At 39.9% G+C, this 23,171-nt stretch overlaps 1 protein-coding gene across 1 annotated transcript; it reads left to right on the top strand.

Annotated features, from left to right (window-relative positions):
* The first annotated feature begins 8 nt into the window (after nt 1–8).
* On the top strand, nt 9–19,353 carry slc5a6b (solute carrier family 5 member 6). Its single transcript, XM_036150615.1, has 16 exons — nt 9–260; nt 3,656–4,103; nt 4,186–4,251; nt 6,198–6,249; nt 6,330–6,397; nt 8,868–9,022; nt 9,170–9,310; nt 11,624–11,753; nt 12,125–12,213; nt 14,225–14,337; nt 14,429–14,499; nt 14,581–14,667; nt 15,516–15,667; nt 15,748–15,854; nt 15,952–16,073; nt 17,459–19,353. Exons 2-16 carry the CDS (start codon nt 3,756–3,758, stop codon nt 17,597–17,599), a joined length of 1,842 nt encoding a protein of 613 aa, XP_036006508.1. The 5' UTR covers nt 9–260; nt 3,656–3,755; the 3' UTR covers nt 17,600–19,353.
* Nucleotides 19,354–23,171: the final 3,818 nt, after the last annotated feature.

Below are 23,171 nucleotides of genomic sequence, written 5' to 3'. Positions count from 1 at the left end.
GTGAAGTGTCACATGGAGCAACAGCAGATTAGCCCCGGCTGTAGGTAGGAGGTGAAGGCAACGCTCAACGTGCTCAGCAGAAGAGATGAAAACACGGAGGTCAGCTTTCTGCATAAGGCTGACAGCAGCCACGATGCTCACAGCAGGAGATGCTCAGATAAGGGGCATTTAACGAATTTGGAGCTTCTGAATGTCCCCAGCAAACATGTGTTCACTGACAGCGAATGTGACCCGGATGTCAGCGCTCCTTCCACCCAAAGGTGAGTCCGATTTATGATTTATGTCATGCAATGTATTTATATATACACTTCCTGCTTTTTTTTTTTTAAAGAACGGGATACATTTGATTGATTTAAATTTTTTGTTCACATTTCTTAATTATGAGTGGAGCTTTGTTCTGTTTGATGCACTTTGGAGTAATATTGTTTAAACGATAAAAGGAGCAACACTTTGTTGACCTGCCCAGTTGAGGGCAGAACAGCACGGTTACTACAGCTAGTTGATAATAGGCCTTTATGTTTATAATTTGCTGTCACTGTGAAATATTCTTAATCAGTGTATGATTGGCAAAGTGCATTTCAGTTTAACTTTTTTTTTATGTCAGGGTAATAATTTTGTGTGGTTTGGTGGATACAGATCAACAGAGGTGGGTAGAGTAGCCAAAAATTGTACTCAAGCAAGAGTAGCAAAACTTCAACATATCTTTACTCAAGTCAAAGTAGTCAGCCAAAACATTACTCTTATAAGTAAAAAAAAAGTAGTAAGAGGACTACTTAAGTACTGAGTAACTAATCATAACAACTGATGATTTAATATTTAAAACTGATGTAATCGGACCGACAATAATATATGTTCTGTGCAAACTTTGGTATTTTAAAGACAAAAATGGAAAAAAATATACAAACAATAACAAATTGCAAAATTAATTCAGGCAGAAGAAACACTTTTCTAAAACGTTTTTTAAGCAACACTTGCAGCAGTTAATGTAAATACAATATGTTAGAACAGTGCAAAGTACTTCCAATGACAATATCTACTGTTTACTTACGTTTATTTGACCTCCAAGTGGCTCAATGAGCTCAGCAGATAGAAAATAACATTAAAATAACAAAGCTTGTGTATAGATAAGAAGTCTCACTTTAACATAAACTCTAGGTTTTTGCCTCGGGTGCATTTTCGGTTAAAACAAGACTGTTCTTTATTTGTGAAGTTATTTGCAGTAGGTATCCAGAAATTTTACCCAAGTAAGAGTAGCAATACTTGAGTCTTATGACTCAAGTAACAAGTACAGTGCAGTAAAACTACTCCTAAAACAAATTTTTTTTTCAAAAGGACTCAAGTAAATAGTAAGTCTGTTTAAAATATAGTTTTAAATATTTTAATTTAATGAAAGCAAAAATATCACTAGGTTAAGTTTTCTCTTATATTTATTCTGTACAAGTACAATTAATAATGTCTGTTTCATAACTGTTGCTGCTATCTGTCGCTGGTTTGAGCCATTTTGGATTTTGATGAACATTTCAGATTTTAATTTCTAAGGTATCAAGCGTCCTGGAGGTTGTTTGATCCAGCAGCAAAGAAGAACAGCCGTTATGCATCAAAATTTACTCGTCTAACCTTTTATGATTTTTTTTACTTAACTCAAAATAAAATGCATCAAAGTACACAATGAATGTTGATTTTAGGGCTGGATGATATAGAAAAAAAGCATATTGATAAAATAGAAATCATATGGATCGATATCAATAATTATCAACAAATTCAAAACAGATATTTTAAGTGCAGCCCTGGTCATGTTATGGTGTACCTTAGTGACCTATTTTTAGATAAAGAACACAGAATTCAAACTCAACCCTTCATCCAACCAACTTATTTACCAAAACTGCAAGTTTTTAAAAAAGAAAAAGAAACACGGCTCTCTATGAACTCTTTCAAGGGGGCGGAGCTTGGTGACGGATCGGTCCTGGGTCTGCGTTGTGATTGGTTGGGAGGCTGTAATGACTGTAGTATTAACTTACATGGCTAGAATGCAAAAGGAAGGAAAAATGTTATTCCATTGAACTTTTTATTGACCTTTCTTTTTTTTTATTGTCAATATATCTCTTTTGATCGATATATATTGTTATTGAATTATGGTCCAGCCTTAGTTGATGTGTTCCTAGACCAAAACATAGTTGGAGTTCTCCGCATTATTGCATTGAAAGAATAGGGGGAGAAGGCTCTGTACCACATGGTTGTCAAGCGGGCAGAAAGTGTAACTGGAAGGAAGGATGAGGAAGAGCGAAGAGTTCAGGATGGTGTATAGCAACAACTAAGAGATCAGCGACATAAGGTGGTGCCAAGTTAAAGAGCGCTTTAAAGAAGAGACTCTTGTAAGGGACGACGTATTTGATGAGTAATCAGTGAGGACAAAGTCTGGATCATACTTGATACAATGCTAACTAAGCAGTAAGGTCTGTTCAAAATATGGTAGAGATTGTTTTGTTTTTGTTTTTTACTCACGGCAGTTTTATACTTCTACCAGATGGTTAACAGGCCAGACAACTATAAGGCTGTTTGACAATGAGAATTGCTGTTAATTTGGATTTAAACATTTTTAGTTTTCTGAGCTTCCACACCATGATAGTACAGTCTAATAAGAGACACAACCTTATCTGTTATGTGTATAGATAAGTTGATATGTAGCTAAGCTAACTAAGGAACAACATATTGGCAGCTGTTGTGGAATTGAACCTTTACAACCCACACATACACAAACCTGACCTTCTGACCTTCAAGATCTTCTATTGCAAGCATTTGTCCTCTGCCTGACACAAAACACAAACTCAGTTCCTGCTTGGTTAACCCCAAGTGGACCTCTAGGTCTCTGCAGTTTATCTGCCCAAACATAAGCGTCGCACATGCCTTTCCCAAGTTATTTATTTATTAAATTTATGCTACATCCAAGCTTCAGTTCTACTGATAAACACATAAGGGTGTATAAGGGGTTAAAAACACAAACATGTAATTGTAAAAATTCATCCGTAACAGCTATACGCAGCCTCACCGACCAGCACATTTATTTTTCTCTCACATTTAACCAAATAGAGGCAATTTAAAGAAAAAAAAATAGCATTTTATTTCTTAAAATGCGTTTGGTTTTTTGGAGATCCTTAAGATTCCTCCTCACTTGGTGCTTGATGACCAACTCTGGGGTCCTTATCAGCGTTGGGAACCGCTGCCTTTAAACAATATGATGGGCGCTGTTGCTGTACATCTAATATCTTCTAATACAGACGCTATAAATGACTCTCTGCCACATATCGTTGTTAATAAAAAGGTTCATCAGTGACCTTCAACATCCGCGGGGATCTTTAGCGGCGCCGAAGCTGGAGGACCCGCCCTCCGATCCTGGTGTTAGCGGCAGCAGGTGGCGTTATTTTTGAATCTTCTCCTGTGACCTCGCTTTGTTTTATTTCCCAGGCAGGAGGTTTTCTCATGTAACAATAAATCTCTGCTGCAAGCTGTTCTGTTAAGAAAGCAACAGAGGCACGTGGAGCTTTTTTTTTTTTTATCACTTTGGTAGCATCAGTTGTTGGTGATGATTTTATATGACACTGTAAAGCATAGTTTATGTTATTGGAGTCCTAATGTTTAATTTAATTTTTTTCTCCAGGCTTTCTGGACTGATGGGCGTGAACTGAAGCTTTACCAATTTGCATGAAAGCGCAGCACCAGGAGCACCTTGGACACCTCCAGCCAGAAAACCAACGGAGATGGACCCATCCGACCAGAGGCACTTCGCGGTCGCAGACTATGTCGTATTCGCCGTTTTGCTCGCAGCCTCGGCCGGCATCGGGCTGTACTACGCCCTGTCGGGGGGCCGCCAGCGCACCACGCGGGAGTTCTTGATGGCGGACAGGAGCATGCGATGCCTTCCCGTTTCCCTGTCGCTCATCGCCTCCTTCCAGTCGGCCGTGGCGATCATCGGCGTCCCGGCAGAGATCTACGCTCACGGCACCCAGTACTGGTTCATCGGCTGCGCTTACGTTCTGGGGCTTTTAATTCCTGCCCATGTTTTCATTCCCGTGTTATACAGACTGCAACTCTCCAGCGCTTACCAGGTATGCAGAAACCGTCGTCCGTGTGACCTGGGCGTGCGCCGCGTGACCTCTAAGACCCACGGCTGTTGTTTCTGTTTCACAGTATCTGGAGCTGCGCTTCAGCAAAACGGTGCGCATCTGTGGAACTTTGACCTTCATCTTTCAAATGGTGGGTGCATTCAGGTACCTCAAACACCAGTCAGCCATCGTGTTTTTTCCTGATGTCTGTAATAACGCCTGAGATTAGTATTGACCACGATGGAAGTCCTGCTGTGATGTAGTGAAAGGCTTTTAAAATTTAATGGAAATCTTTGGGGGATTATGTTAAAAGCAGGAAACTGTTCTTTAAACTTCAGGAAGGCAAGGTGAAGGTCTCTAACTCTTCTAAGAACCAGTATGGGCACTCTAAAGTGTTTAGTGGAGGATTGGCTGCCCTGTGTTTGTGCTGAAAAGTGTGGTGTGCATTTTTATTCAGTCCAACTGAGTCAATACTTTGTGAACTGTCTTTACAGCGTTATAGTCGCGAGTCTTTTGGAGAATGTCTACATCCTTTGCATGTTTAGAGGCGGAAAGTTTTGCCCACTCTTCTTTGTAAAGAAGCTCGATGATCAGAATGAAGCGACAGCGCCTGTAAGCATCCAGTTTCAGGTGTTGCTGCACAGTCACAGATGGATCGTTGCCTGGACTTTGATTGGGTGTTTCTAACTCGTCACAATTAATTTCTTATAAATTTTGAGGGCTGCATGATATTGAGAGTATAATATTGAATAATGGTGAATTCTGCGATAACGATGAGTTGCGCTAAATGGTGGGGATGTCGTTTTGAATTCAAAGCGAATATAGACACCAGATAATGAGTAATCTATCCAACTTGTGGAGAAAGTAAAATCTCTTCCATCTGAACCAAAGAGCTTTTAGTCCTTTAATTATGTCACTGCACTACCATTTCTTTCTAAAACCTTTTTATGCCATATTAAACAACAAGTACCTCCAATATAATGCTGGCAGAGACCCTGAACCCATGGTGCTTAAGTAATGAGCTTACACTTATTGCCGTCCAAGCAGCTCCTCGCGCTATGCGTGTTACGGAGAATGATTTTGCGATGGCAGTAAATTAGGGTCATTGTCCCTTTTTTTTTTTTTTTTTTTTTTTTTTTTTTTTTTTTTTTAATCAGCCTCTAACAAGTTTTCTTCCAGTGTTAACCTGCATTTAGCTTGAGCCATTTCTCTATCAACTCTGAGCAAAAGAAAAGCATCACCTGCACCATGTTTTACTCTGGGATCTGGCCAGACGGGTACATTTCAGTCTCTCAATCTCTGACTGGAGCGAACAATTAATTTCTTACTGCCACTCTGGCATAACGGGCAGATTTGTGGAAAGCACGACATGGAGGTTTCCCATCAACACATTCTCCCACCTGAGGTGCGGACCTCTGCAGCTCCTCCAGGTTTACAGTGAGCCGCTTGGCTGCCGCTGACTTATGCTCTCCTCTCCGGGCCTGTCAGGGTAGGTGGACGCTACATGTTGGCAGTTTTGTACTCGTAACACTCTCTGCTGTGTTCCTGTGTCTTCATGATGCTGTTTGTTCACTAAAGGAAACTCTAAGGCATTCACAGACCAACTGGATTCATACAGGGAATACATTACACGATATGTGAGCTACGATATGTGAGCTCTGTTTACCAATTAGTTGACTTCTGAAGACAATTAGCTGCACTGGACTTTGTTTGGGGGGATTAGAGTAAAGGTGACTGAATACAAATGCACGTTGCGCTTTTCATATTCTACTTTGCTCAAACTGTTACTTTGTGTTTGTCTGTTGCATAAAGTTCCCCAATAGCACCTTTAAAGTCTGTAGCGGTAAAGTTGCCAAATGTCAAAGTGTATTTTTGCAGGGCATCGCAAAGCACTGACAAAATACTGATACCTCAGAATTAAACATACAAAAATACAAATGATCTAATTTCACGGCGAGATTCAGTAAAAGCTGTTGAATCAGTGCAGGATAAACGGTAAAAAATTTCTGCTTCATGTCTTTGATTGTTTTTGTCTTTTTTTTTTTTTTACTTTTTTTTTAAAGCATAATTCTGATTTGTCTCTCAACTTGATTTAAGGTAATCTACATGGGTATTTGTGTATACACGCCTGCTTTCGCGCTGAACGCAGGTATGAAAAGTTTATCTGCCTTTGATTAAAACCGAGTGAGTTTAATATGCATTTCAGTGTGTTGCTGTGTTTGATTTCAGCTACTGGATTCCAGTTATGGGGAACAGTGCTGGCAACTGGACTAGTGTGCACTTTATACACAACAATGGTGAGTTGCCTTTGATGTTGACAGACATGCATAATTGCTCGCTGCCTGGGGCTCTGATGTTTAACATGTAAAGGAGTGGTTCCTTTCAGCTAATTAACCAACTCATGGGTGGAGGTTTTCAGCACCTCTTGTGTTTTTCAAGGATGAAAAACATTTCCTGAGGTTAAATCCTGTATTTGTAAAACTGAGGGCAGCAGAATTGTGTCTGTTTTTAGAGTTGTTATGCCGCGAGCGGGACATGTTCTGAAAATAAAGCTGTTTCCATTCTTGAAAACCCACCTAAAGGTAACTGGTTTAAGGTTGCAAAGATCTCAACGGAGGTCATTCATTAAACCTTTAGCAGCTAAATGTCTCTATTAGCTCTCAAAGAGGGAATATCCTGCCTCCCTCTCTCTAAAAATGCCCAGAACTGCTATAAATCTCACTAGAAATGGAGAAAAGTGGAAGATTTATCACTACAGAAACATTCATATGTTTTTAAACGGTTACCTTACTGAGTTTAAGTCCTTTTCAGGCAGTCTTGTAGACAGCTCAGGTACACAGTGTTCTGTAATGCTCCAAATATCCATTGAGCGGAGTGGCTTTGTGGCATACCAAAGTCGTACTTACACATTTTAACAGATTTTTGAGCGCATTGTACCACAGAAAATCTGTGAGTAAACACAACTTTAATCACATGTAAGGCACACCAGATTATAAGGCACACCATAAATTTTTGACAAAATTTAAGGATTTCAAAGGGGCCTTATAGTCTGAAAAACATACTATTTAATTTTAGGTGGTGTTTATTCAAATTTTTTTATTTGATCTATAAAAAATAAAACACAAATGCCATATATAACATATTCGTAACATTATTATATTTTTAATTATCTTCAGGTAAGATTTTATCAGCCATAGTAATAATTATTGCTTTGGTGTTTTAAATCTGAGCAATTAGAGTCTATTATAAAACTTAGTTTCACATTTTTTCGTAAACACCAGTAATCTTGTGAAGCCCTTCAACAGAACAGGATACATCCTATCATGAAAATCCTTGCAGTCCTATCTTGGTTGACTGATCAGCAATGACTTAGATATTCTGAGTAGTTTATGGAGAAAAAGGAGCACAAAATATGTACAAGCTCTGAAAAATCCTTTTTTTTTTTTTTTTCTTTTTTTTTTTTTAAGCCACATTATGACACGTTTTTCACCTATCTGTGAACTGCTGGCAGTTGTGTTACTCTGGTGCTTTTGTCTTTGAGAGACTTTGGTTTAGCAGCCTGATCCAGTTCTACATATCATTTGTAGCAAGAGTGTACAAAGAAAGACAATCCTTCAAACGTCTCAACCATAATGAGGCGCACTTAAAATCCTTACATGTGTAAGTATGACTTTGGTAAGAAACGAAGTCACTCCGATCAATGGATATTTGGAGCATTACGGTACACTGTGTCACTACCTGATCAGACCCCTAAGCTGTCTACAAGACTGCCTGACTGTAATGTCTAAACTAGAAGTGCATTTATGTAAGGCAGCCTGTGCCCAGAGTACGCGCTAGCAACAATAAACCTAGTATGTTAATTAAATATAAAAGTTAAGGTCATTTTGGCCTTGTGTTAGAAACAGGGCAGTGTAGTCCAACTACTCTGTCCTCCTGACAGAGATGGACAGCGCTCCCTCTCAGTGATATGATACACATGGGAAGAGTATTTAGTGCGCCTTATGGTCTGAAAAATACGGTACATACCTGCATGTTTAATGATGAAACTGGAGTTCAAAAAGCATTTCCTTCTTAGTCCAGTATGAGTTCTTACCGGATAATGTGCTTTATAATATATCATGTGTAATATCTCTTCTCATTTATAGTTGCATGGTTTTAATGTGCAACCAATCCCCAAAGGCCTGTATCTCAGGAAAGACTCTCTAAGCAGTAACTAGATATAGAGTGCCTTGCAAGAATATTCGTACCCTTTGAACTTTTCCGCACATTTTTTCACATCACAACCACAAACCTCAACGCATTTTATTTGGTTCCTACATGAGAAAGCACAAAAGTAGTGCATAATGACTAACTGGAAGGAAAGTCACACATGGTGTCCAACAACAAAAGATCTCCATTTGTGTTCAACACCTTTTACTCTGATACCTCCAAACAAAACCCCAAGGAAGCAAATTACCTCCTTGACCTACACGCGGCATCATGTGTGGTAGAAAGCTGCTCGTCACCCTTAACATGCCATCCTCACAGTGACACATGGTGGTGGGCAGCTTTACTTCAGCAGTGACAAGAAAGCTGGTCGTAGCTGAAAGGGACATAAACACGGGGCAGTCCTGGAAGAAAACCAGTCAGAAGCTGCAAAAGGCTTGAGAGCGTTCAAGTAGTTTGAAAACTTCTCCACGGCACTGTTTCCTACTCATTCCCTGAACCAGGCGTGGAGCTCTCTTAGATTCCAGCTGTGACCAGATGTCTCTGCTGTGTTCTTCTCAGGGCGGCTTGAAGGCTGTGATCTGGACGGACGTCTTTCAGACGGCTGTGATGTTTGCGGGCCAGCTAGCCGTCATCATTGTGGGGGTGCAGCGGACTGGAGGAGTGTGGGAAGTCTGGAGGAAAGTGAAGGAGGGAAACCGTATCTCTGGCCTGGAGTGAGTCCAGTTACTACTAAGGCATCACTAAGCCATGGGGGGGGGGGGGGGGGGGGGTGTAACAATAAGTCAGAAGAGAAAGCTGCACACATCGCATGCTATTTTAAAATAACATCCTTAAACCGCCTTCTTTCTCCTTTACTTTAGCTTAAACCCTGATCCTACAGAGAGACACACCTTCTGGACCCTGGGGGTCGGCGGGGTCTTCCTCATGCTGTCCCTGTACGGCGTGAACCAGGCTCAGGTCCAGAGATATCTCAGCGCGCGCACAGAACGAGAAGCCGTGAGGTATGCTTCTTTGTAAATCTCACTTGATGTTTTTGTGTGTGCAAATCAAGCTGAGGAGTTTTGTAGGTTGTATAAGATTGGTTCCAGTATAGAGCCAGCTGTTTGGTGAAAACCGTACAGAGGATCAATAGAGCTCATTAAAACCGCATCACAAAGGCCAAGAAAGACAGAATGTGGTCCACGGACCACATCCTTAATCCATCATCTGAATATAGGAGGAGGGCACAACTACAAACCTACCAGGAGATGGCCATCCACTTAAACTGACAGGTCAGGCAACAAGAGATGCAGCCAAGAAGCTAATGGTAACTCTGGAGGAGCTGCAGTGAGCTATAGCTCCAATGGGGGAATGTGTTAACAACTATCTAAGGCTACGTTCACACTGCAGGTCATAATGCTCAATTCCGATTTTTTAGTGAAATCTGATCTTTTTGCGTGTCCGTTCACATTTCCAAATATATGCGACTTGTATGTGATCTTCTGAGTGAGCTGAATGCGTTCAACCGAAGTGTCCCGCATGCGCACTCGAAGACGCAATCACGTCACACATAGCAAGCGTCATCAGTGTTTGCGGAAGTAAACATGGATTATAATGCTGGCGCGCATTTTGCGATAATTTATTTTTTAACCAGAGCTTTCCCTCCATTGACTGCTCTCCTCATTGTTGTCCGCCATGGGTGTCGTCTTTCTTCCCGCTTCTGCATAGCAGGACACAGAATAGTGACGTTTGTCGAGTATCGGTGACGTACAGGTCGGATAAATGCGACCCGGCCGTACAGACGTAGGTCGCATTTGAAAAGATCAGATACGTATCGGATTCAGGACCACATGTCCAAGTGGCCTCGGTCGCATTTGAAAAAATCCGATCTGTGTTGTTCAGACTGTCATAAAAAGATCAGATATAGGTCACATATGGGTAAAAAAATCGGAATTGGGTCACTTCAAGCTGCAGTGTGAACGTAGCCTTAGTCATCATGCCCTCCACAAATGCGGCCTTCAAGGAAGAGAGTCAAGAAGAAAGCCGCTGTTAAAAGAAAGACATGAGAGAAAGGGAAGTCCTGTTTGATGTGTGCCACAAGTAGTGGTAGGAGATACAGCAAAGATGTTGAAAAAGCTGCTCTTTTAATCTGCTCTTTATCTTTTAACTTTTTTGGCCTACTTGCAAAGCAGTATAAAAAGTGGAAAGCTAATACTGTACGTCACCCCGAACACACACTGCCCAGTGATCTTGAGCAAGGTCAGGGAAGCTGGGTGGAGCTAAATACAGGGCAGAAAGTATAGCTCCACCTAAACGTTTAGCCAGGGCTATAATGGGTGTTCATGATTTAGAACGGCCCAGTTAAAGTCCAGAGCTAAATCTAAAAGGGAATCGGTGCCAAAATTCTTGAGTTGATGTTCACAGATGTTCTCCATCTGGTCTAACTGAGCTTGAACTATTTTGCAAAAAATAATGGGCAGCAGTTTCTGATTTTTATCTGTGAAATGATTAAATGAATAAATGTATCCTTACTCCACAACTGTATGTTGATCTGACACCTAAATTAGAAATAAAATACAGTGAAGTTTGTGGTTGTTAACGTGATAACATTTGTAGGGTATGAATGCTTTTGCAAGGCACTGTAGCTCTGTCCATGTGCAGCGTGTGTGGGACAAGAAGCGTTTGTACACCAGAGGGCACTGATGGACTCGTCCCAGGGACAAACTATTGAGTGACGGATCTGAGTTTCTAGTCCCTTCATAGGGAAGTAAGTCTGTGTTTGATACGGGGGTCCCAGGTTTGAATCCCGGTTCCCTCATGAAGGACATCCAGCATAAAAAAATGGTGCAAACTGTAATAATTTGCTGCAGCGACCACTGAAATGGGGAGCAGGCGAAAGGACTGAAACGGATGGCTTCATGTAGGCTGGTGTCCTCAGGGGACGTGTCTAAATGAATTTCATGGTCCCAGTTTTCTGTAAACCCAACGAGTGTGTTGAGATTATTTGTTTACGGTTGGATATCGAAACATTAGTTTTGTTCTCTGCAGATTTCCTCCAGTAAAACTGATGATCACTGAACTATTCAGCTGTCAGATTGAAAATAAAAATGGCGAAGCTTTGATGTGTAAGAATGATAACGTGTTAAACAAGGCGAGCACATCCCAGGCTAGAGGCGAGGTGTTTTTGGTGTCGAAGAGAGATTCAGTTTTGTAAATTTCTTGTGTTTTTCCACCCTCGTGTGTGTGTGTGTGTGTGTGTGTGTTTGTGTGTGTTTGTGTGTGTGTGTGTGTGTGTGTGTGTGTGTGTGTGTGTGTGTGTGTGTGTGTGTGTGCAGGTCGTGCTACATGGTGTTTCCTTCTCTCCAGCTGGCTCTGGCTCTGAGCTGTGTCATGGGTCTCGTCATGTTTGCACGTTACTGTGGAGAGGACTTTTCTGAGAAGCTTGGCAGTTCCTCACGAGATGCAGTGAGTCCCACTCTGCTTTTTTTTTTTTTGTGTGCTATTTTTTGTGCTTAATTTTTCTCTAAAGATACATGAATTTAGTCTGAAATGTTCTTGTCTTTTCATGTTTTCTGAGCTAAAACAGTTCACTTGAAAGAATAATGGAGAGTTACTCGGCGATCATTAAACCCCTCAGAGGCCATAGACTACTGCAGCCTGAATATTTGCATGTGTAACAGTAACTTCCACATCGCAGGGCTCACGTGACATAACTATGGAGTCTGTGGATTCACAGAGTTCATGTTGTCCCATTGGTTTCGTGTTTGCTCTGACTAAATAGATGTATGCAAACCTGAAGCTTCCAGGAAGTTGTGACGTGGGTCTGTTTTACACAGATGGTGATATACTTTGTGATGGACATGCTGCAAGGCCTGCCTGGACTGCCCGGACTGTTTGTCGCTTGTCTGTTTAGCGCGGCGCTCAGGTACGGGGCTTTCCAAGGTGTCAGTAGATCTTCTAATCAGACCACCTATCAGCAGCTACACATGTAACTTAACAAATTAGTTTTTGTTTTTTTTGATTATGCAACTCTGGAAGAGTTTTGGCAAAAAGACTAAATGTAGAAACATTTTGTATTTAAATAAATGTTGCAAATTCAGTATTTTTTTTTTTTTTTTTACATTTTTTTTTGCATAATTAAAGTCTGTTCTGCTCAGATGCAGTTTTTATTTTATCATCAACGTAGAGGTTGACTTTTTAGCCGTTAGCATCTTAGTTTTTTGTGTTACCAGGAGTCCAATGAAGCTGGCATACTTGTGCATTGCTTAAAACCTTTTAAATTATCCATGTTTACTTGCATTACAACTGCAGACTTGAGTGTATTTTATACATTGTAAAGCAATATCCCACAAAGAACTGTAGGACATTCTGTCATCAGAAAAATGTAAAGAGCATGGCCTGATTGCAAACCTACCAAGATGTGGCATTAATTACAGCAGGCAAAATGGTCATGGTAACTCTGGAGGAGCTGTAGAGATTCACTCCTATGAAGGTGTTCTGGTCAGACGAGCCAAAATTCAGCTGTACCTCTAATGTCATTCAGATGTGTAAACAGATATCGTGTACAATCAGATTTAGGGCCTGCTTAAACCAGTGTTTTAGACTTTCTTTATATTTGAAAATGTAAATTTTCGTTTAGTTTTTCTCTTTTAGTAAAAGGTGAAAGGAGTTTATGTGATTGGGCTAAAGAGCCAGAGGCAGCAGATCTAGAATGAGATGGTTTAGATCAAAGCGTAGTCATGTGTTGAAATGGCCTAGTTAAAGTCCAGCCTTAGATAAAATGAAGAATGTCTGGCAAAACTCCACCCAACCTGTCTGAATCAGCTTGAGCTGACAGGCCAAAAAGTCTTTATTAATAATTAATTTAAAGAAATGGGAACAAATTGTCTGTGATAGGCTGCTAAGAACCTAAACGATTCAAGTTAGAATGCCTCCTTCACTGAGTTATGAAACGAAATAAAACACAGGTTTATTCTTTACATTTTTAGAAATTCTTTCAGTTGTGAGAGTAAAGTAGCATCTATGGTAAAGTTTGATCACATAAATCTGCTGAAACATCTGGATATTTGGGTCTGGAAACAATGAAATGGAAAATGTCTTTTTAATAACAAAGAATTTGGGTTACATGTCCAGTTTATTAGAGCCAATTATTAATATCCCATACAAACTCCTTTCTACTAATTGGACAGAAATTAGACAACATACATGCAACTTTTTGTCTTACCAATTGTCTGTCAGTCACCACATTGCTGCATTTTACGTTTTAAAGATACTTTTTTTGTCTGGGGAGACAGGGAAATAAGAAAAAAGAAAAACGACAACCTGCTCTTCATTCGGTTTCTACAGAGAAGATCAGTTTGAGTTTACCTCCAGTCAGAAAACAAAGAGACTTTTCACCGAAGTCATAAAATCATAAAATTGAAATTGAACAAGCTCCCATTTGTGAGACCTGGCGCCATCCTGAAAAGATGAGGAACACGAAGCTAAAAGAGACCTTTGTGTGAATGCCACAATAGCGTGACATTAGTTGGCAGAGGGAAAAGTTTAATATCCCAATAATTCATCCTGTCACAGCGGCGGATTGACCTTCAGCTGCTTTAGAAGAAACGCACGCTTTAACGAGCTCCTCTTTAGCATGTTTTCATTAGAAAGTGAAGCGTGCAGCTGTTGTAGAGTGAGGCCCACACTGAGGCTGCGTTAATACAATTAATCATATTAAGAGGGAGTGTGATATGCAACCAGAGTTCACGCTGAGTGGAAGATGATTAGTGATTTAGTACGTTTCCAAAGCTTCGTTGATTCATTCAGATCCATATCCATTAGAAATTTGTCTCTGTTCTGCTCAGTGCGGCTGCCGAAGTTGATTTGCACAACTTTTAATATTGCAAATGAAATAAAAGTGGGGCATGAGTTAATGTTTTGATTTGACCACTCAGCACCATCTCCTCTGCCTTCAACTCTTTGGCCACGGTGACGATGGAGGATCTCATCAAGCCCCATTTCTCTTCCATGTCAGAGGCGAGAGCGACGCTGGTGTCCAAAGCTTTAGGTGAGCTGCGCTCAGCTTCGGCTCCAGCCCCACGTGACCGTAACATCTGGAGTTCTGGTTCTCAGGTTTTATGTCCTGTCTCTACCCTCAGCGCTGTCCTACGGGCTGCTCTGCCTGGCCATGGCCTATCTCACTCACCTGATGGGCGATTCAGTTTTACAGGTGAGCCCACCGTTGCATCTGGTCATCATCAGTAAGTTTCGCCTGCATTAGCATTAAGTTTCCGTCACGTTTGACCTGCAGGTAGCTTTAAAAATCTTTGGGATGGTGGGTGGACCCATCCTCGGCCTGTTTTGCCTGGGCATGTTCTTCCCATGTGCCAACTCTGTTGTAAGTTGACCTTCATTTTGCAAAGGTTTTGCATGTTTAGCCATGAACTCATAAACAATATGAAGCTATTCCAGATCACAGGCTTTGCAGTGCAGTCTAGTTAACAAGTATCAAAGCCCTTGTACGCATATCTGCATCTGTGTATCACTCCCACGTTTGACATGTACATAATAACAATGGAAATAATACTTACCCCTGCATCCATTGCTCTCTGCACCATTGCATTATTGTCTCAATTTGCCTGCTTGTTTATAGTGTGTTCATGTGTTTTCCATACTGCGGACTGCATTAGAGTTTTGATGACTTCACTATTGTGTTACTGTAATGGTGTATAATTAAGCATATCATGAGTGTTGTACAATCCACAGTCAAATTCCTGGTATGTGTACACATACCTGGTGAGTAATGCTTATTCTGATTGAACTTTTTTTTTTACTCCAAGCTCAGTCTAATTAGATGTAGAACATCTGTGAACATTGATTAATAGCTAATAGCTATATTTTTCTGAATAGCTAGAGTTCAGAAGAATAAACAGATTTGTCCACTTGAGCTGTGGATCTCTCCAGCTCCTCCAAAGTTACCATGGCTCTCCTTGCAGCTTCTCTGATTAATGTTTTCCACACTCTGTGAACAATGAACAGTCCTCTGTGAGATGATGAATGCTTGAACAGTTATGTTATTTCTTTAATAACCTTAACTGTGCTTTAAACATTTCTATTACTTTATCCCTGACAGTAGTTCCACCTGGCGCTGTGGATAAAATGCAAAGGGCAGAAATATGGTCAGTTGTTTTAGAAATATCTTCTCTGAAAAATGTTTTTTTTTTCTGCTTTTCCCTCCGTTTTCAGGGTGCAGTGGCCGGTCTTGGTGCAGGTCTGGCCGTGTCTTTCTGGGTCGGCATCGGGAGCATCGTCACTCGAAGCTCTGGTGCAAAACCGCTGCCACCCAGCTGCTACATCAACACAAGTGCCATTGAGACAGCACTCAGCAATGTCACCAGGTTAGCCTCCCGCTATTATCAGTGAATGTTGTCTGTACGGGGCTTATCTCGCACCTAAATCCTCTCCCCGTGTCCTTCAGCCGACCCACAGGGCTGCAGCGGTTTTATTCTTTGTCCTACATGTGGTACAGTGGATTCAACTGCTTAACCGTCATTCTTATCGGGCTGATCATCAGCTTTCTCATAGGTATTTAAACACTAACATTTATTTGTGCTTTCTCACTTTAATATAAAATGTTCCTTCACAATCCACTTTAAAACGTATGTATGTATTTTATGCCTAGGCCCAATGAAAGAAGAGGAGGCGACACCTGGAACGATCTATCCGTTATTAGGAAAACTGCTTTGTTTTCTCCCTGAACATCTGAAAAGGAAGCTGTGCTGTGTGACGCCTCTGAGGCAGTCTGTAAGTAAAGATCATGGTAGTTTTATTACAAAAACAAACACCTGACAAACATACGTTCAGGCAAAAAGAAAGTTTTCCTGGCTACTAATGGTGAAAGTACATCTTTAATGCTTCAGTAGGATTTAAGTGGTCAAGTTGCAGCTAATTGAATACACTCGATCATTTGACCTTCAACACCCAGTGTGACCTCTAAAAGCAGGGTTCTGGCACTTTACCCGTGGAGAGTTGCGTGTTAACGAAACGCCAGGGTGGAAAAGGATCAGTAATGAACCTAGAGCAACACTAGAGATGCCCTTCATCAATCTGGGTATAGATCATAAAACAATCAGCAAACGATTACAAGTCTGTCGTTCTATGATGAGGAAATGTGTAAAACGGTTTGCTATCCTTCCAAGAGGGGAAACTGCAAATTCACTGACAGAACTGGCAAAACATCCACAGGGCTACATTTTAAATTTACACATGTTAGGGGGGTCGTGCCCGAGTGGTTAGAGCAGCGCGCTTGCACTCAGAGAAGGATGCAAGTACCCGGTTTGATCCCCAGCGCCTGCACTCTGGGTCCCTGAGCAAGACCCTCAACCCCAGATTGCTCCCTGGGCACTGCACATGGCAGCCCACTGCTCCCCAAGAGTGATGGGTTAAAAGTAGAGAACAAATTTCGTTGTAATGTATGTTTCAATGACAATAAAGATGATATTACTATTATTACTATTAAGTCAATGATTGTGCTATTAAAAGACTGAACTAGTGAGGCTTATTTGAAATGTTTGTAGGAGAAACTGTCTTCTCAGACAAAAACCCAACATGGCTGCTTGACTTGGGTTTGCTAAGTTGCATCTTATTGACGACTTTACTAACAATGTAATTTGACATTGTAGACATTAGTACAGACATTGACCATAATGCACAGTACCGTGTTTGATCAAAGCCAACCTACTCATACCTGAATTATTTTCCCAGCGGAGCTCAGGAAGCATATAACCTATCTTTCTTTTAAAAGAAATCTAAAGGTATGGTTGATGTATTGTCAGGTGTGTGATTATTTGCTCTGAAATTGTACTATATTTGTTTTTTATTTCATGTTTATGGTATTTTAATCTATTGTGAGTACTGTATTTAATTTTTTAGAGTGCTCATGCCACCTGGTCAAGAGACTCTGGCTGGAAATTAAAATATGCATGTTACAAAATAATTCTGTAAATGTGCCAGCTTAGCCAAATAGGCTAAACAAGTAAATAAAACGTAACACACGAAAAATTATTTACGCGTCAGAACTCTTACATTTTGAGTGTTTGACTGGTAAAATGCTTGCAGTCTAAACTCTGTTTAAGTTATTGTCTTCATATTACTCTTTTTATTAATAACTTTTTTTATTGTTTCCCAAGATCCCAGCTCAACAAAGGCCACACTCACACAAAGACAGTAATGGAGCAGCCACGTTACAAGACATACAATCACAGGAGCAGAGCGAGCGTTTTCTTTCTGAGGCGGACACGCGTTTTTTAGAGTATGAAACAGCTTTGTAACGTTGAACTCTCCCACATGAGGCTGGAAATCTTCCAAAACTGAAAGCACTTGGACTGGAACTTCTTGCATTTGCATTTCTCATTCTGATGCCTTTGCTTAGAAATGAAGGATGTAAATCAGGTTTGCACTTTTGAGCCTTTGCAGCTCCTGGGTCACTTGTATGGAAGAAATAAAATGTCATTTGAATCCAACTGTCTTTAGACATTAAAGTTATACCAATTAATTTTATCTTGTGCAATTGTACATGTTTTTATTTTTTTTCGCTCATCAAAACGTCCCCTACAAAAAGTTGCCTGTGAAAATTTGCCAACAAATGTGTTGACCTTCTGGTAACTCAGGGCCCATCCAGAAGATGCCTTGCTTAGGTGTATCCAATAAACTTTGTGGTCGGATGGGGGTCCCATCCAGACAAAGCAGCCGCGAAACCGAGTACGTTTGAATTCTGCTCCCAGAGTGGATAAGTCTGAAGCCGCTGTAGCTTCATCTGAACACCCCTATCCACAGAATCGGCTACACACTGATGTGTTTGCGCATATGAGCCAAAGTAGACTTCACCTCTGCTTAAAAACACGCATGCACTAACACAAACAATAACGGCAGACTTCAGAGTTGTGGCTGTGTTTCAGACACTGTACAATTTTATTGTGGGTTTTATACTAACACATTTTTGCTCCTCTGCTGCGGTCATGAAAACCGCCTTGTAATGAGTGTAATTTGATTGGCTAAAAGCTGCTCGACTCGACCTAGCGCCGATTGCTTTGGCTTGAGTCACCAGAAGGTCAATGCATTTGCAAGTACATTTTTGCAGGTAAAATTTTTGCAGGCAAATTCAAAGTAAAAAAAGAAATCACACAATTTGACAGGATAAAAATTCAATGTCCAAAAAAAAAAAGGGAGATTCTAATGAGATGCTATTTCTTCCGTAGATTTGTGATTTAGGGATTTGTAGCCAAGTCAGTGATTGTTTGCAGAATGTAATGTTGTTTTCCGTTTCAGTCAGCTGCTTGAATGTTTGAATAATTGACCTTTATACTTGTGAAAGTGCACTATGCTGTTACCTAAAAATCTAACAATAATAATCTTATGAGCAAGTCATTTATTTTTTTAGCCATTTTTAAAAATAAACTTGATTATTGAGAAACACTAGTTCATAGAGGTGCACCAATCAGGCTTTTCCTGGTTGATACAATCTTCAGGTTTTTATCGAAAGCCGATCTGCTGATTACAATTGTTATTTAGAATAAATTTGCATTCTAGCAAGTATAACTCATACATAATAGAGAAAAAACATGCTTGGGGGCTCTTTTATCGAGGTGCTAGTTTTCAGTCTCAAAGACAATGAATTGCAGGATTTTGATTTATTCGTTATAACAGATATCCCTAATCTTTGACTAATGTTTCTATTAACTCTGATTAAGTGCAACAAGGTACATTATGTTGGTTAATGTGTTTGTACACCAAAAACGTTGGCAGTTCTTAGTTTTGACACATTTAAAGAATATGGGGGGGAAATGTATTTCTCAATATTTGACTGATAACAGCCGATCAACGACAAATTGGCTGATTCCGATCTCTGGCCAATTAATTGGTGCATCTCTATTACTTAAGCTGAGCAGATGGTCCTTTGACTTGAAAACGCTTTACTTGTAAAACTATTATGGAACTATGACTGTACCACAGTTTGATCACAAGAAACATGTTTTTTTTTTACTAAAGATGAAAAATTTGTAATAAAATGTCAATTTGTTTTTTAGATGTGCGTTCATCTTTTTCTCCTATGTTTTTGCTTCAAAAATACTTAGAATCAGACTCTTGTGGAGCATCAACAAGAGAAGTGAAAGATTACATTTATTCAATACTATGGTGTCAACATTTTGATGTATGCTACTTTGACAGTTTTACACAACTACACTAGAGAAATATTTTACTTTACATTAGTAATGCAAAGATGCACAATGTATTCCTATAAGGCTAAGACTCAAATGCAGACAGCACCAGAGGCAGAGAGGTGAAGTGAAAGGTCTTTGCAAACAGGACATGGGACCAGTGTTGGAGATGGCCAGTGAATCTCATTCTTAATCCAAAGGGTTCAATATGACATCTGTTCACCCTTTGCACCAGTAACAGCCTCCACTCTTCTGGGAAGGCTGTCCGCAAGATTCTGGAGTGTTTATGGCCATTTTTGAGCTTACAGAAGCACATTTGTGAGGTCAGACACTGGTGTTGGACAAGAAGGCCTGCCTCTCAGTTTCTAATCTAATTAATCTCAAATGTGTTGGGTTGAGGTCAGGAGGTCATCCATGTCTTTATGGACCTTGATTTGTGCACGTTTAAAGAGGAAGAGAGCATCTCCCAACTGTTCCCACTTTGTTGGAAATAGGAATTGTCCAAAATCTCTGAAGACGCCAAGCCAGACAACATGTACCAGTTTCCAAAAGCTGTAGCTAACACCAGTGGCATTGATCCACAGCCCCTCAAGACTTCCACTCCAAATATGGCTTGGGTGTGCTGGTCAGCGGAACAGTCTTCTACAGCCTTGTGTGGGGATATGTACTGACTCAGACAAGAATTGAGTGGAATCTGTCCACAGTCAAAAGAGTGATGCCCAAACCATAGAGAGAGGTAGAGGAATGAAGACCCAACACGATGGACCTGGATAATAACCTTCTAATTGTGTAGATAGAGAACGATTATCTGTGTTCAGATGGTGAATTACTGTTAATTCCAACATTTTATTTTGTACAAATAAATTTATTCCAAAAAGCAATATTAAATGGATCTGATCAGTTGGTTGCTCAATGCAATTGAGCTGGCGGTTGCCTCATATATCAGGGAAATACGAAAGATCTTGGCGGCAGTTTTGGGCATGGTAAGGCTGCCAGTTTGTGAGGGGTTCAACCGGGCTGTGATCACCCAGACTCAGATGCTTAATGAACAACACCGCAAACTGGATGCTGTACTTGCACTGTATTGCAAGCCAGCTGTGGTTTGGTGGAATGCAAAGACCTAAGGGAAGTTGCTAGCTCAATTTGCAGTAGAATGTCCAAGAAATTCAGCTGTTTGTGACTTGCCATGAAGATGGACCAGCAGAGACTTGAAAGCTGACACATATTCCAAAGTCAGTCTGACACAAAAACAATCTCTTTGTTATTGAATCCGGTGCCCTGATGGCTAGCCTTGAAGCTGGCTATCTCAAATTCTCCTGGATGTTTTACAAACAAGACGCTCTATACCCGCCCGGACCTGCTCATGACACCTGTGAACTCGAACAGTGCCCTTCTTGAACTGCTGATAATATACCATCTAAGACTATGGCTGAAGCGTAGGGGGCGGCTGGAGAGTTGTATCAAACTGTCATACCATCAATGTTAAATGATAAAGGTAATATTTACATAAATGTGAGGGATGTACTCACCTTTGTGATATTGTAACTGTGTTTAATTAATAGTACTTGTAGGATGTGGGACTAAATGTAAAAAAGCTTTGAGATTGCTTTGTATCTGCTCTGAGTGCCATGGCCAAGATGTTTTATAATTTCATATAGTGTTTTTCATAATTCAGAACATTTCCCACGAATCAGGCATGTTTCAACGGATATCTAATTAGCGATGCGTTGTGTATGGTCAGGTTTTCTTCACCGCCAACAGACTGAAAAATGTGCATAATTCAAATTCAACTTGAACGTTACTTTTCTCTGTTTGTAAAATGAATGGCGTCTTTGTTAACAACGGTTGCAGTGTATTTATGGTGAAAGGATATGCAAAATCACTCTTTGCTGTTGCTCAGCAGTTGTATAACACAGTCTTTCACAAGGCCCATTATAAAGACTACTTAGAAATCTCTGTGCGGGGTTGATATGTTCAGAAATAAAAACAATTATAAATAGAAATAAAAACATAAAAACAATAAGACCAAAACTCCAAAATGATCAAAACTCATCAACACTCACCACCAGTTAAATATGAAATACTTTCACCAAACTCCATTGTTCTCATTATTTTAAACCAAAATAATATCCATTAAATAAACATCAAAAGCAAAATATACTGCACATCTGAAACTGATGGAAGTTAATTAGATGACAAAGAGTTTAACGACCCCTGACATGTTTGGTTAAACTTGGTGAGATCACTGAAGATGGGTATTCAGCAGTTTGACATTCATGGGAAATGTTTGGTCTCTGCTACATTTAAACTAATTCTTGAAGATATTTTAACAATGTTATTTCTATTCGTACAGGACATTGTCGCTTTTATGACTGTTGTATGTTGTAGCAAACATTCAGTGATGTTATTTATATAAATAAGAAGATCATATAAACTGGTCTATTCAACACAACTGGTGATAGCCATCAAGTGTAGCTGTCAGCTGAAGGGAAAAAAAATAAGTAAATGTTTGAACTATACCATAAAAACAACCGGTAGGCTTTGAAAATTACAATAGTGGCTCAGCCACTATTGTAATTTTCAGTCAGAGATATTAGAAATTAAGAACAGACTTGCAAAGTGGAATTTACCAACATAATCTGTAAAAAAAATGTTTTTGTCTGGAGCCAAAATCAAATGTGAACTAAAAAACAGATCAGGAAATACACAGCTCTACTTTACACTGTGTTCTTTGTAAGCACTGTGAGAAGACTATGGCCACGTACCGTTGCTAGCTACTAAGGCTGAAGTTGGTTTTCAGATTTGTAATTTCCAGTGTGCCCTAAGTCGGCCTTGAATGCGCTATACCAGGTAAAACACAATTTAGGCTTAATATTTGTAGCATTTATAAAGTTTTGTGTTGATTTTCTGTTGCTTGGTGGCCTTTTTATTGTACAGGATTGAGTTTTATTTTTAACAAAGGTGGAACAGTACTGAGATGAGACTCTGCCTTTGCTATAGGGGAAGCATGTAAATACTTTTAATGTCGTGTGCAAGGCGACTCAAATGTGCAGGTTATAAAATGCGCTAAATTGATTTGCTTATGAAATCCTTCACATGTAACCTGCTCCCTTTTATTCTTTTTTAATGCATTTTGATATCTGGGGTGGAATATAGGCATAAAACAAAATTACTATTTGTTTTTAACTCCTCTGCAGCACAATTTAAATAACTGGCATAAAGTGGTTCAGAAAGGACAGTGTAAGACCCATTCTTATTGGTACCACTTTACAATAAGGCTCCACTAATAGATGGCTAATAAATAGCTTGAAGATATTTTGATAATTAACATATCTATAAGCTATGTTATAAGCACTTTATTACTCATTCATAAGTGTTTATTATACATTAAAAGGGTGAACAAGAGACAAAAGTGTCAAGTTTCCTGCCAAATAGTGAGTTTAATCGGTTCAACTAAATATTTATTTTAGAGTTGCTGATATTAAACATTTCAGTCTACCACCTTGTAAACAAAACTGGTCAGTTTTGTCTCTTGCTCACCCTTACTTAATAAAAAAAAAAACACTTAGTTATGTGTTTACAGATGAATTAATAACATATCTATAAACTATTACCCATCTATAAGGGGAGCTTTATTGTAAAGTGGTACAGTTTTGTTTTAAAATGTAAGGGCACTAGCAAAGCT

Source organism: Fundulus heteroclitus, chromosome 19 (genome assembly GCF_011125445.2).
Source record: "Fundulus heteroclitus isolate FHET01 chromosome 19, MU-UCD_Fhet_4.1, whole genome shotgun sequence".
NCBI classification, from domain to species: domain Eukaryota; kingdom Metazoa; phylum Chordata; class Actinopteri; order Cyprinodontiformes; family Fundulidae; genus Fundulus; species Fundulus heteroclitus.
The sequence above is the reverse complement of the archived record's forward strand: the minus strand, read 5'-3'. Positions and strand labels throughout refer to the sequence as shown.